At 59.8% G+C, this 11,325-nt stretch overlaps 1 protein-coding gene across 2 annotated transcripts; it reads left to right on the top strand.

Moving 5' to 3' along the window:
• Positions 1–2,248: 2,248 nt before the first annotated feature.
• Positions 2,249–9,185, top strand: LOC125345107 (tetraspanin-17). 2 transcript variants are annotated; one of them, XM_048337348.1, is made up of 8 exons: positions 2,249–2,495; positions 4,039–4,089; positions 4,182–4,328; positions 5,564–5,734; positions 6,439–6,564; positions 7,599–7,646; positions 8,203–8,319; positions 8,798–9,185. In XM_048337348.1, exons 1-8 carry the CDS (start codon positions 2,409–2,411, stop codon positions 8,861–8,863), a joined length of 813 nt encoding a protein of 270 aa, XP_048193305.1. In that variant the 5' UTR covers positions 2,249–2,408; the 3' UTR covers positions 8,864–9,185. The 2 variants fall into 2 exon arrangements, with proteins under 2 accessions (XP_048193305.1, XP_048193306.1); XM_048337349.1 differs by lacking the exon at positions 2,249–2,495 and having other exon boundaries at positions 3,883–4,089.
• The last annotated feature ends 2,140 nt before the right edge of the window (positions 9,186–11,325 follow it).

Here is an 11,325-nt window from a genome sequence, read left to right as displayed (position 1 = left end):
AGCAGTTTTTCTGGGCCCTTCCAAGCAGGGGCGAGTGGCTCTTTCACTTTAAGGGAGGGGACTTAAGGCCACTGCTCTTCTGAGAATGGAGGTTCAGAGGTGGGGTGCTGAAATCAGTATAGGTTGCCTCTCATCAGATCAGGGCCCACGTGGAATGTGTCTGCTCCTTAACACAGCTGTGGCTGGGACCTTGGCATGGGGCTGGAAGACTAGAGGCACAAGACTAGAGGACTGAAGAATTCCTGCACAGCAGCCCCTCCCCATCTCCTCCTCTCCTGTGGGCAGGGCCAGCAGCCTCTTCCAGCCTTAGGATCAGGCTGAAGTGGGGGCCTCAGGCCCTAGGATGAGAGATTGATGTGGGTCCAGGGTCGATCATGGCTTGTTTTTTGTTTCTTCTGTACTGGGATTTTTGCTCAGGGCCTTACTTCTCCTGAAGTCAGGCCTCCAGTCCTCCCTCCAGCCCAACAGGGCTTCCTTAAAAGCTGGCTAACTTGAAGCTTAATTACCTTCTGGCATCACTTGTGAACAGATACTTCTGAATAAACTAGCAGTTGAATTTTGTGTGTGTGTGTGTGTGTGTGTGTGTGTGTGTGTGAGAGAGAGAGAGAGAGAGAGAGAAGAGCACACAATGGGACTTGAACTCAGGGCCTGGGCTCTGTCCTTTAGCTTTTCCACTCAAGACTGGTGCTCCACCACTGAAGCCATGCTTCTGCTTCCAGAGATGAGTCACATGGACTTTCAGGCTGTCTTTGAACCCCCATCCTCTCAGATCTCAGCCCTGGGGATCTCAGCTAGGATTATAAGCCCAGAGCCATGGGCACTGGCTTAATTTTTTTTTTTTTTTTTTGGCCAGTCCTGGGCCTTGAACTCAGGGCCTGAACACTGTCCCTGGCTTCTTCCCACTCAAGGTTTAGCACTCTGCTACCTGAGCCACAGCGCCCCTTCTGGCCGTTTTCCATATACGTGGTGCTGGGGAATCGAACCGAGAGCTTCATGTGTAGGAGGCAAGCGCTCTTGCCACTAGGCCATATTCCCAGCCCATGGCTTAATTTTTTTTTTTTTTTGGCCAGTCCTGGGCCTTGGACTCAGGGCCTGAGCACTGTCCCTGGCTTCTTCCCGCTCAAGGCTAGCACTCTGCCACTTGAGCCACAGCGCCGCTTCTGGCCGTTTTCTGTATATGTGGTGCTGGGGAATCGAACCTAGGGCCTCGTGTATCCGAGGCAGGCACTCTTGCCACTAGGCTATATCCCCAGCCCCATGGCTTAATTTTTTAAAATGAGGTTTGAACTTGGAGTCCTCCTTCTTGCTAGGTAGGTGTTCTATCGTTTGAGCCCCAATCTAAACGGACACATTTTTTAAGAAGAGCTCTAAAGTTTTTGAACCTGATCCAGGCTGCTGGAGTATAGATAGGCTCCTGTCCTGCCTTGAGGGGGGCTCTTGTGAAAGTTCCTGGTAATACTGAGCAGGGTCGGGGCCCAAGTTGGCATTGGGGATGGGGTGGGTAAGGGACATGACTGAGAAGCCTCAACTACCCCAGATGTGTGAGCCAGAAAGTGGGGGGTTAGGTCCTGGTTAAATGGAAAGAGCTCGCCCGGCTTCCGTGTCCTCTGTATGCTCGGCTGCTGTTTTGCAATCAGATCAGGTGCACCTGCTGGAGTGGGGGCCACACACCCCATCCCTCCAAGAGCAGGTACCGGGGTGGGCTCCAGCAGCAAGGCCCGGGTTCTGATCCGTTCGGGCTGGGGTCCTTAAAGGCTGCAACCACCCGCACCTTCAACAGCGGTGTCGCTGCGGGATCCCAGAGGCTGTGAGGCGGGGCCAAGAGCTGGGGCAGAGCCTGGATCCGGGCGCGGCTTGGCCTGGAGGCGGGGCTGCGGGCGGAGTCTCGTCCAAAGGCGGGGATGTGAGAAACTGTTGGGCTATGGGCGGGGCCTGGCCTGGGGGCGTGGCAGAGCCCAGAGGTCTGGCTCGGCTCGGAGGTGGGGCTCTGAGAACCTAAATAGGGCTAGGGGGCAAAGTTTGAGAGAGGGAGTGGCTCGGTTTGGAGGCGGGGCTCCAAGAGCCTGAGTGGGGCCGAGGGCGGAGTCGGTTGGGGGCGTGGCTACCCGAGAAGGGGCGGAGTCGGGGAGAGCGTGGTCTGCCCGGGGGCGTGTCTCTGTCTGGGGGCGTGGCTCCGGGGCACGGTGCGTTGCTCCGGGCGTGGCGGACGGTGCGCCTGGGCGGTCCCAGCGGGCGGGGCGGGGCAGGCCGGGCGGCCCTCGGGGTGGCCGCGGCCGCCGCCACGAAGCTGCAGCCGCCGGGCTAGCCCCGGGGCGGCTCGAGCCCAGGGGGGCCGGCAGAGGGCTGCGGCCCGTCCGGGTGCCGGGCTCCGGTCTCGGGGCCGGCGGCGGCGGCGGCGGCCGCTCACCATGCCGGCCAAGCACCAGCACTTCCAGGAGCCCGCGGTCGGCTGCTGCGGGAAATACTTCCTGTTTGGCTTCAATGTCGTCTTCTGGGTGAGCGCGGGGTCTGCGGCCCCGGGGGCCCGCCCCGCGCGGGCAGCGGCAGCGGCGGCGGCGGGCGCCCTCTCCGCGCCCCTGCGTGCGGCCCGGCCCCGCCCGCCCCCCGTCCGTCCTTTCCCCGGGCGCCGCCGAGAGGCCCGGATTGCGGGGGGCGGGGCCGGCGGGCGGGCGGGGCCGGGGGTGCGGGAGCCTCCGGGGTCACCAGGGCCCCGAGCACGAGGGAGAGTTCGGCCTGAGGACCCGGGCCCGCGGCACCCTCTCCGGCGCTGAGCCCCACGCGGGGGCTCGGGGCCTCCGTGCCCCGCCAGCGCCCCCCACTCCCCGGGATTTGGCTCCTCGTCCCGGGCTCCCGCAGAGTAGCCGGGTCATACTGGCCAGCCCGGAGGAAGGGTGGGGAACGGCGGCAGCTTCCTGGGGAGGGGAGGAGAACCCCGATTTCCAGCCCTCTTGGAGGACGAATTCAGCAGTGCACGGCTGGCAGAGCCCGGTGCCCCTTGCAGGGCGGCATCTGTGCCCTGGGCCCTGCCAAGTCATCGTGCCCTGCTCCCTCCTCCACTTCCCATGGCTCCTCAGGCCCTGGGGCGGAGGGAGGGCAAACCTTCTTGTGGCTGTCCAGCCGGATGGATTGGGTGGCACCTGCCACCCGTGGGGTGGTGATGGGGTGTGGGCAGCTGCAGGGAGCCGGGGCAGGGAATCCGCAGACCTGGGTGGGGCCGGCCTGGGTGTGAGGCCTTGGACAAGTCACCTGACCACTTGGGGAGTCAGCTTTCAGACAGGGAGGGGATAATCCAGTTTGCACCTCAGTGTTCTAATCAGTTATATTCTACAACCATCATAATTTACATATAATTAATTAGTGCACACCAATACTGGGGGTTGAACTCAGGGCCTGGGTGCTGCCCCTTAGTTTCTCTCAAGGCTAGTGCCCTACCACTTGAGCTACACCTCCACTTCCAGCTTTTTAGTGGTTAATTGGAGAGAAGAGACTTTCCTGCCCAGGCTGGCATTGAACCAAGTACTCAGGCCGTAGCCATCAGTGCCTGTCTCTAACCCCACTTTGTGTGTATATGCCTGGGGCTTGAACTCAGGACCTGGGCACTGTCCCTGAACTTTTGTGCTCAAGGCTAACACTGTACCACTTGAGCCGCAGTGTTTTGGTGGTTAATTGGAGTTGAGTCTCATGAATTTTCCTGCCTGGGTTGGCCTCGAACTGCCATCCTTAGATCTCAGCCTTCTGAGCAGCTGGGAATACAGGTGTTCCAGGTGTGAGAAATTGGTGCCTGGCTTTTTCTACCCCACTTTTAATTCCCAGTAAGGGGTCCCTGATATCCATCCTGAGTCTGGAGTGGCTTCAGCCCCCCCCCCTCAGGCTGCCCTGTGGGGGAGAAGCCCTGTCATGAGTTTGGAAGCTGGACAGGGCACCTGGTCCCACTCATTAGCAGCCTGTGTCCCCCACCTTCCTGAAGACCCTCGAGTCCCAGGTAAGGGAAAGGGGAGGGGTGTCCTGGTGCTCTGGTCTTTACTGCAACTCTTGCAGGTGCTGGGGGCCCTGTTCCTGGCTATTGGCCTCTGGGCCTGGGGTGAGAAGGTAAGACAGTGACATAGGTCTTGCCATGAGGGTGAGGTGATGGGGGTGATGGGAAGGCTGGTCTCCCACGCCTGCCTCTGCCTCCTGCACAGGGCGTTCTCTCCAACATCTCAGCGCTGACAGATCTGGGCGGCCTTGACCCCGTGTGGCTGTTTGTGGTGGTTGGAGGCGTCATGTCGGTGCTTGGCTTTGCAGGCTGCATTGGAGCCCTCCGGGAGAACACCTTCCTGCTCAAGTTTGTAAGCCCCCCCATCTCTACCTGCCAGGGAACCCCATCATTTTGTCATTTACCTCTTGGAGTACAGTAGGGGCTCAGTAAAGGGTAGCTGTGGTGTGCTGTCAGCATCATTAGATTATTTATGCCAGTACTGAGTCTTGAACTCAGGGCCTTGCACTCTTGCTTAGCTTTTCTTCCCCTGCTCAGGCAGGCTTTGCTACCACTTGAGCTTCACCCTTGTTTATGGCTTTTTTTGCTAGTTAATTGGAGATTGGAGTCTCTCAGATTTGTCTGCCCAACCCAGCTTCGAACCATGATCCTCAGATCTCAGCCTCTAGAGTAGGTAGGATGACAGGCTTGAGCCACCGGCCCTTAGTATCATGCTGCTTCTATTTATTAGGATCCTTTAGGTTCTCAGTAACTAAGACCCAGTGGCCTGTGCACAGAAATGTATTTATTGGCTCATGAAAAGGAAAAGCCTGGGCATTGTGGGCGCAGGTGTGTTTGCCAAGGTTGCCACAGTGTCACTTAGCAGAGTCTCTGTTTCCTAGCGCTGCCCCTGTTGGGTTGGTGCCAGTCCCTGGAATGGTTGGAGTAATGGTTGGGGGTCTTGGAAAGGGGGTGCTGGTCTCACTCACTCCCCTCAAGAGGTCCTGGGGGAGTTTAAGAACTTTTCTCCCAATTCTTCTCCCACACCACTTTTAATTGCATCTCCTCGTCTCTAATTGGCCATCTCTGGACCAATCTCTGTGGGCTGGGAGGAGCTAGTGCTCTGATTGGTGGGCAGGAGGCACATGCTCAGTCCTGTATCTGGGATGGGAAGAGAGGGAGGGAGAGACACACACACACAGACACAGAGACAGAGACAGAGACAGAGACGGGGACTGTATTCCAGTCAGGAACTAAAGGTATGCATACAGTGTGCTAGCTCCAGAAGTCAGGTAAAGGGTAACCAGGTAAGGGCTGGATAGGTCAGAACAGCTGTGCCTTTTGCCAGCATTCAGTGGTGTTAAGGGGGCAGAGGGCAAGCTGACTGGTAGTGCACTTGCCCAGCAGGCTCCCAGCAGGCTCAGGGCCCTGGGCTCCATCCTTAACCCTATATGGGGTGGAGGCCAGTGAGCAATGCTGCAGTCATGGAGTGGGACTGGGGTCACTGGACTCCCCTCGGCTGTGGTGGAGACTGGGGTGTAGCGCTTTCCTGTGGCACCCCCAGATCCCTAGTCTTCAATGTCCGCCCTCTCTGTGTCCCTAATCCAGTTCTCCATATTCCTTGGCCTCATCTTCTTCTTGGAGCTGGCAACAGGGATCCTGGCCTTCATCTTCAAGGACTGGATCCGAGACCAGCTCAACCTCTTCATCAACAACAACGTCAAGGCCTACCGGGACGACATCGACCTTCAGAACCTCATAGACTTTGCTCAGGAATATGTGAGTCCAGCAGGGCTGCCGCAGGGGCCTGGTGCGCACCTGAGGCGGGGAGCCGGTTCCCTGGGTACTGGGGACCCCCCCCCCCGCCCTCAGGGAAGGGACTCAGGAGGTGCCTGTCCCCACAGAGCCACCCCTTAGTGGCCTCTCTGCATCCCCGTGATCTTGAAGCAAAAGAGCTTAGGGAGAGGGAAATAGGCTTTTTTTGGGGGCCAAGGCTTTTTTGTCAGCTGCTGGGGTTTGGGATGTGAACGTAGAGCCTGGGCCCTGTCCCTTAGCTTTTTTCACTCAAGGCTAGTGCTCTGCTCTTTGAGCCACTGCTCTACTTCTGGCTTTTTGCTGGTAATTGGAGATGAGAGTCTCATGGACTTTCCAGCCTAGGCTGGCTTTGAACCATGATCTTCCAGTTTCACCTTCCTGACTATTTAGGATGACAGTCTAGGAGCCATTGGTACCTGGGTCCAAACCAGTGTCTCTTCCTCCCTTCCCCTCCCCCTTCCCTCCCTCCCCTCCCTCCTTCCCTTTCCAGCCTCTCCTGGGTTAGGAGGGCAGGCTGTGCCCCACAGCTTCTACCACACTGGGGGCTACGACCCCCCCCTCGCCGCCCACCCTGTGAGGGAAGGGGGTGGGTAGCAGCCCTTTCTCCAGTTAGGAACGAGGCTCCAGGGGTGGGGTGGCTCACCTGGGGGTCCCCGCTCTCCTGGCAGTGGTCTTGCTGTGGAGCCCGAGGACCCAGTGACTGGAACCTCAATATCTACTTCAACTGCACTGACTTGAACCCCAGCCGGGAGCGCTGTGGGGTGCCCTTCTCCTGCTGCGTCAAGGACCCTGCGGTGAGTAGGGGCATTGAGGTGCAGACATTCCCCTGCCCCCGCCCCCGTTGTGGATGTGTGGGAGGCATGTTTTTTTTTTTTTTTTTTTTGGCCAGTCCTAGGCCTTGGACTCAGGGCCTGAGCACTGTCCCTGGCTTCTTCCTGCTCAAGGCTAGCACTCTGCCACCTGAGCCACAGCGCCCCTTCTGGCCGTTTTCCATATATGTGGTGCTGGGGAATCGAACCGAGAGCTTCCTGTGTAGGAGGCAAGCACTCTTGCCACTAGGCTATATTCCCAGCCCGGAGGCATGGATTTGTCTGGAGCATGGAGTTGTGTCTGGGGACTCCGAGGCCCCCCACAGCTGGCTGCCTGCCTTCTACAAGTGTGGGTCTGTTTCTAGTCAGCAAAAACAGCGGTAGGACCCCGGGCACCCCAGGCCTCTAAGCTCCCCTGCTCCACGAAGCACCCCTTGCAGCCATGGGTGCTCTGGCTACCTTCCTCGCCGTGTGTGGCAGGGACCCCCGGCCTCTGTGCTGGGGCGCAGGCCCAGGTGGTTCTGACCCTGTTAGGGTGTCTCATAGTCACCCCCTCCAGTGAGCCAGCATCTGAGCCCCCCCCCCCCCCAGGCCTAGGTCTCCCCACTGTTGGAAAATGCGATGATGCCAGGCAGGGTGGCTCATGCCTGTCATCCTAGCTACTCAGGAGGCTGAGTTCTGAGGACCGCAGTTCAAAGCCAGCCCATGAGACTCTGATCTCCAGTGAATTGCCAAGAAGCCAAAGTGGTGCTGTGGTTTAAGTGGTACAGTGGTAGTCTTGAGCAAAAAAGCTAAGGGACAGGGCCCAGGCCCTGAGTTCAAGCCCTGGTACTGGCACACACACACAAATAATGAGAAGGAAAACAAAAGTGCACAAACCCTGTTGAGGCAGAATGCTTGCCTGAGCCCCCATTCCACATCTGGGAGATCAGCCTGGGGCTCAGGGACCTGGGGGAGAGGAGCCTGCAGTCCCCAGCCCTGGGTGGCCTCACCTTGTGTCCTGGCCTCTTTCTCCGCAGGAAGATGTCCTCAACACCCAGTGTGGCTATGACGTTCGGCTCAAACTGGTGAGGGTTTGGGCCCAGGCTCGGGGCAGCCGGGGACCCTGAGGGTGGGATGGGGCTCCTGAAGCGCCTGTGGAAGGCCTCGGGGGCTCTGTAGAGAGGGTCTGGGGCCCCTTGGCATCCAGGGTGTGGCGTGGAGTGGGGGTGAGCTTGTGGGTGTGGCACACACGGCTACTTGTCCCCCCTGCTGGCCTGCCTGCATTGCCCTCCACCTTGGAAACTCATGCTTGTGACACAGGTCTGCTCTCCTGTGCAGGGAGAAAGGTGGGAAGGCTGGTGGATTTATGTATGAGGACAGTCATGTGACTTTCCTTGAGAACTTGGTCAGGTGACTTTCTGTGAGCCCACAGAGGGTGCTGGACAGGGCAGCGAGGAGAGGTGTCAGAGGCCGGGGGATCCCGCAAGGCCTCTACAGCGGAGTCTCCTTGCGAGGATCAGCTGTGCAGAGGCCCTGGGCAGGGCTTGGGCTTGGCGGGCTGAAGGAGGGCAGGGAGAGCTGGGCACGGTGAGGGGGCCTGGGCAGCCAGGCAGGCGGCCCACCCGGTGCCTGCGCCCTCAGGAGCTGGAGCAGCAGGGCTTCATCTACACCAAAGGCTGCGTGGGCCAGTTCGAGAAGTGGCTGCAGGACAACCTGATTCTCGTGGCTGGGGTCTTCCTGGGCATCGCGCTCCTGCAGGTACCGCTGGGGGCCCTGCTCGGCCCCGCCCCTGCCCCACCGGCCCTGCCCACCTCCCTGCTGGCCCCGCCCCTGCCCCGCCGGCCCTGCCCACCGCCCTGCTGGCCCCGCCCCCGCCCCGCCGGCTCTGCCCACCGCCCTGCTGGCCCCGCCCCCGCCCCGCCGGCTCTGCCCACCTCCCTGCTGGCCCCGCCCCTGCCCCGCCGGCTCTGCCCACCGCCCTGCCCCTGCCCTGCTGGCCCCACCCCTACCCGCCCTCAGCCGGGCCCGCCCACCACCCTGCCCTCCGCCCTTGCCCCACCGGCCCCGCCCACCACCCACCCCACCAGCCACATCCCGCCCATCCCTGCCCAGCCCCTGCCTACCACCCCATTCCCCGCCCCCACCCACTCCCGGCCCAGCTCCTGCCCCGCCCGCCACGCCCCCGCCTCCCCTCCCCCCCCCCCCCAGCCGCCCTCAGCCGCCCTCTGCCTCGCAGATCTTCGGCATCTGCCTGGCCCAGAACCTCGTGAGTGACATCCGGGCGGTGAAGGCCAACTGGTGAGCGGCCCCCGGGCCTCCGCAGAGCCCTCCACGCTGCTCACGCACCGCACACCCCGGCAAGGCCGCAGGAGGCATCCGCCTGGACCTGGGGCGTCCTGTCCCCCCACAGGAGCCAGTGTCTCGCCGCTGGGGGGCCGTGGCTGTCCAGGGCCTGGGAAGGCGCGGCGGGGTGGGAACTGGCTTCCTCCCCTCCCTGCCGTGCGGGGCTCCCCGGTGCATGGCGGCCGGGGCTCTGCCCTGGCCCACACAGTTCCCGAGCTTTCCTGCTATCTGGGACCGTGCTCTGTGTGCCACCTCGGACTCGAACTCAGGGCCTGCACGCCGTCCCTAAGCGTTTTTTTGCTCAGGGCTGGTGCTCTACCACCTCCCACTTCCAGCTTTTTTGTGGTTAATTGGAACTAAGAGTCTCACAGACTTGCCCTCGTGAGCTGGCTCTGGATTACGATCCTCAGATCCCAGCCTCCTGAGCAGCTAGGATGACGGGTGTGAGCCTCTGGTGCCTGGCTCTGCTCTTGACCTTGAGCCTGCGGGCCACCTCAGCCTGGGTGTCCCGGGCCTGGCAAAAGACCCACGAATGTTCTCTCGCTCGCTCGCCTCTCAGGATCACACATGATGATGGCTACAAACTACTCAAATAAACAGAACGTGGGAAACCACTGGCTTAGCCCACCACCCAAAGCACCCCCTGCGTGCTGTGGTTCTTGGCACAGCACTGTGGTAAGGGCCCTGGCCCAGAGCCAGCAGCGCACAAGCTGACTGAGGCCTGCTCTCGGCGGTGCTCTCTGTCTGTCTCTCTGTCTCTCTCTCTCTTTCCCTCTCCCTTTCCCTCTCCCTCTCCCCTTCCCCCTCCCTCTCCTCTCCCCACCTTCTGTCTCTACTTTTGGCATTTTGGTGGTTAACTTGAGAGAAGAGTCTCTCAGACTTTTCTGCCCAGGCTGGCTTTGAACTGTGGTCCTCAGACCTCAGCCTCTTGAGTAGCTGGGATGACAGGCGTGAGCTAAGGTGCCGGCTCCCGAGTCTCTTGATGGATGTCTGCCTGGTCACCCCAACTCTCCAGTGGCAGGGTCACCCACAACCTGAGCACCCGAGCTCACTGAGACCCTGCTCAGCCCCCCCGCCCCGTCCCTGACCCCCGGTGAGCGCCACCTCCCCCTGGGTGGTCCCCGTAAATATCACAAGGCCACTGTGGCCCCCAGGATGCAAAGGAAAGAAGGCTGGGACTTGCTGCTGTGGACTCAGCTGGCAAAGGAAGTAGCTGGGTGCCTGGGGCAGGGAGCTGAGTGGAGTCTGTTTGGAGAGGATGGATAGTTTGTATCTAGGCTTAGAATCGCCCCAGACCATTCTTGCGGCCTGCAGAGTGGCCGTGTGGCCATCAGAGGGCGCCACAGCTCAGTATTTCTTGGGTCTGGCAGCTTGAAGCACAGTGTGTGATGCTTTCTTTTCTTTTTCTCTTTGGTGTATTGGAACTGGGGCTTGAACTCAGGGCCTGGGCACTGTCAGCTTTTTTGCTCAAGGCTGGCACTCTTCTACTTGAGCCACAGTCCCACTTCAGCTTTAAAAAAAAATAAATTGGAGATAAGACTTGATTGAAAAAGACTTGATAAGACAGATTGAAAAAATACACAAAAATTCCCCTAAAAACCCCAAACCCCCAAAACCAACCTCACTGACTGCTTTCTGGGCTGGCTTGGAACTATGAACCTTAGCTCTCTCCCCAAGGCCTCACCGCTAAACGCTGCTGCACTGGGCCCATGCTTTTAACATGTCCCTGTGGAATCATGCAGGTCCCGGCCATAGCCCACTGTTAGGTGCAGAGCAGCACTGGTTAGAGACAGGCTGTGGTTCCTACAATAGAACATGGATGGGTTTGGGCCCCCTCGGGGCCTGAACCACAGATGCAGCCTCTTCAGATGAGCAGAAAGCACAGGAAACATCTAAGGTTGCTCTTCTGCCATTAGCTGGGTCTCTGGCCATGGGGGCCAATGTCATCCTTCTGCCCTCTGTCAGGCCGATGCACATGGGTAGTGGCAAGTGACAGGTCCTGTCTGCAGGCCTAGGTGTCCCCTAACATGGTGGCCCTGCTTTATCCAGCCCTAGGAAAGACTCCATCAGCTCCTCATGACCTTTCGAGAGAACAGGTTATGGCATTAGACCACACTACCCCAGGAGAGAGACAGCACCAGAGTGAGGAGCTGAAGGTACTGAGATCAAGCTGGCAGGTTCCTGCTTTGCTGGTTAGACAAGATGAATGAAGGTTAGCACCCAGGGAGACACAGGCAGCTACAACTCCCAGTGGCCACCAGAGGGCGCCAAGGCACAGCACAGGGGTCAGCTGTGTGGGTCGTGTGACCACCAGAGGGCACCAGAGTGCCACTTGTGGCATAGGGGATCAGCTGTGTGGGTGTCAAGTGAACACAAGAGGGTGCTAAAGTACAAATCATGCAACATAGCAGGTCAGCTGTG

The sequence above is a fragment of the Perognathus longimembris genome, unplaced genomic scaffold (genome assembly GCF_023159225.1).
Source record: "Perognathus longimembris pacificus isolate PPM17 unplaced genomic scaffold, ASM2315922v1 HiC_scaffold_5306, whole genome shotgun sequence".
In the NCBI taxonomy this organism is placed as follows: domain Eukaryota; kingdom Metazoa; phylum Chordata; class Mammalia; order Rodentia; family Heteromyidae; genus Perognathus; species Perognathus longimembris.
The sequence above is the reverse complement of the archived record's forward strand: the minus strand, read 5'-3'. Positions and strand labels throughout refer to the sequence as shown.

What these genes read in the sequence shown, in the direction of transcription:
- LOC125345107 (XM_048337349.1), top strand. Translation starts at nt 3,898, where the DNA reads ATGAGTTTGGAAGCTGGACAGGGCACCTGGTCCCACTCATTAGCAGCC. An exon ending in GCTGCGTCAAGGACCCTGCG is followed by an intron (nt 6,565 to 7,598) that starts GTGAGTAGGGGC and finishes CTTTCTCCGCAG; the next exon opens with GAAGATGTCCTCAACACCCA. An exon ending in ATGACGTTCGGCTCAAACTG is followed by an intron (nt 7,647 to 8,202) that starts GTGAGGGTTTGG and finishes CTGCGCCCTCAG; the next exon opens with GAGCTGGAGCAGCAGGGCTT.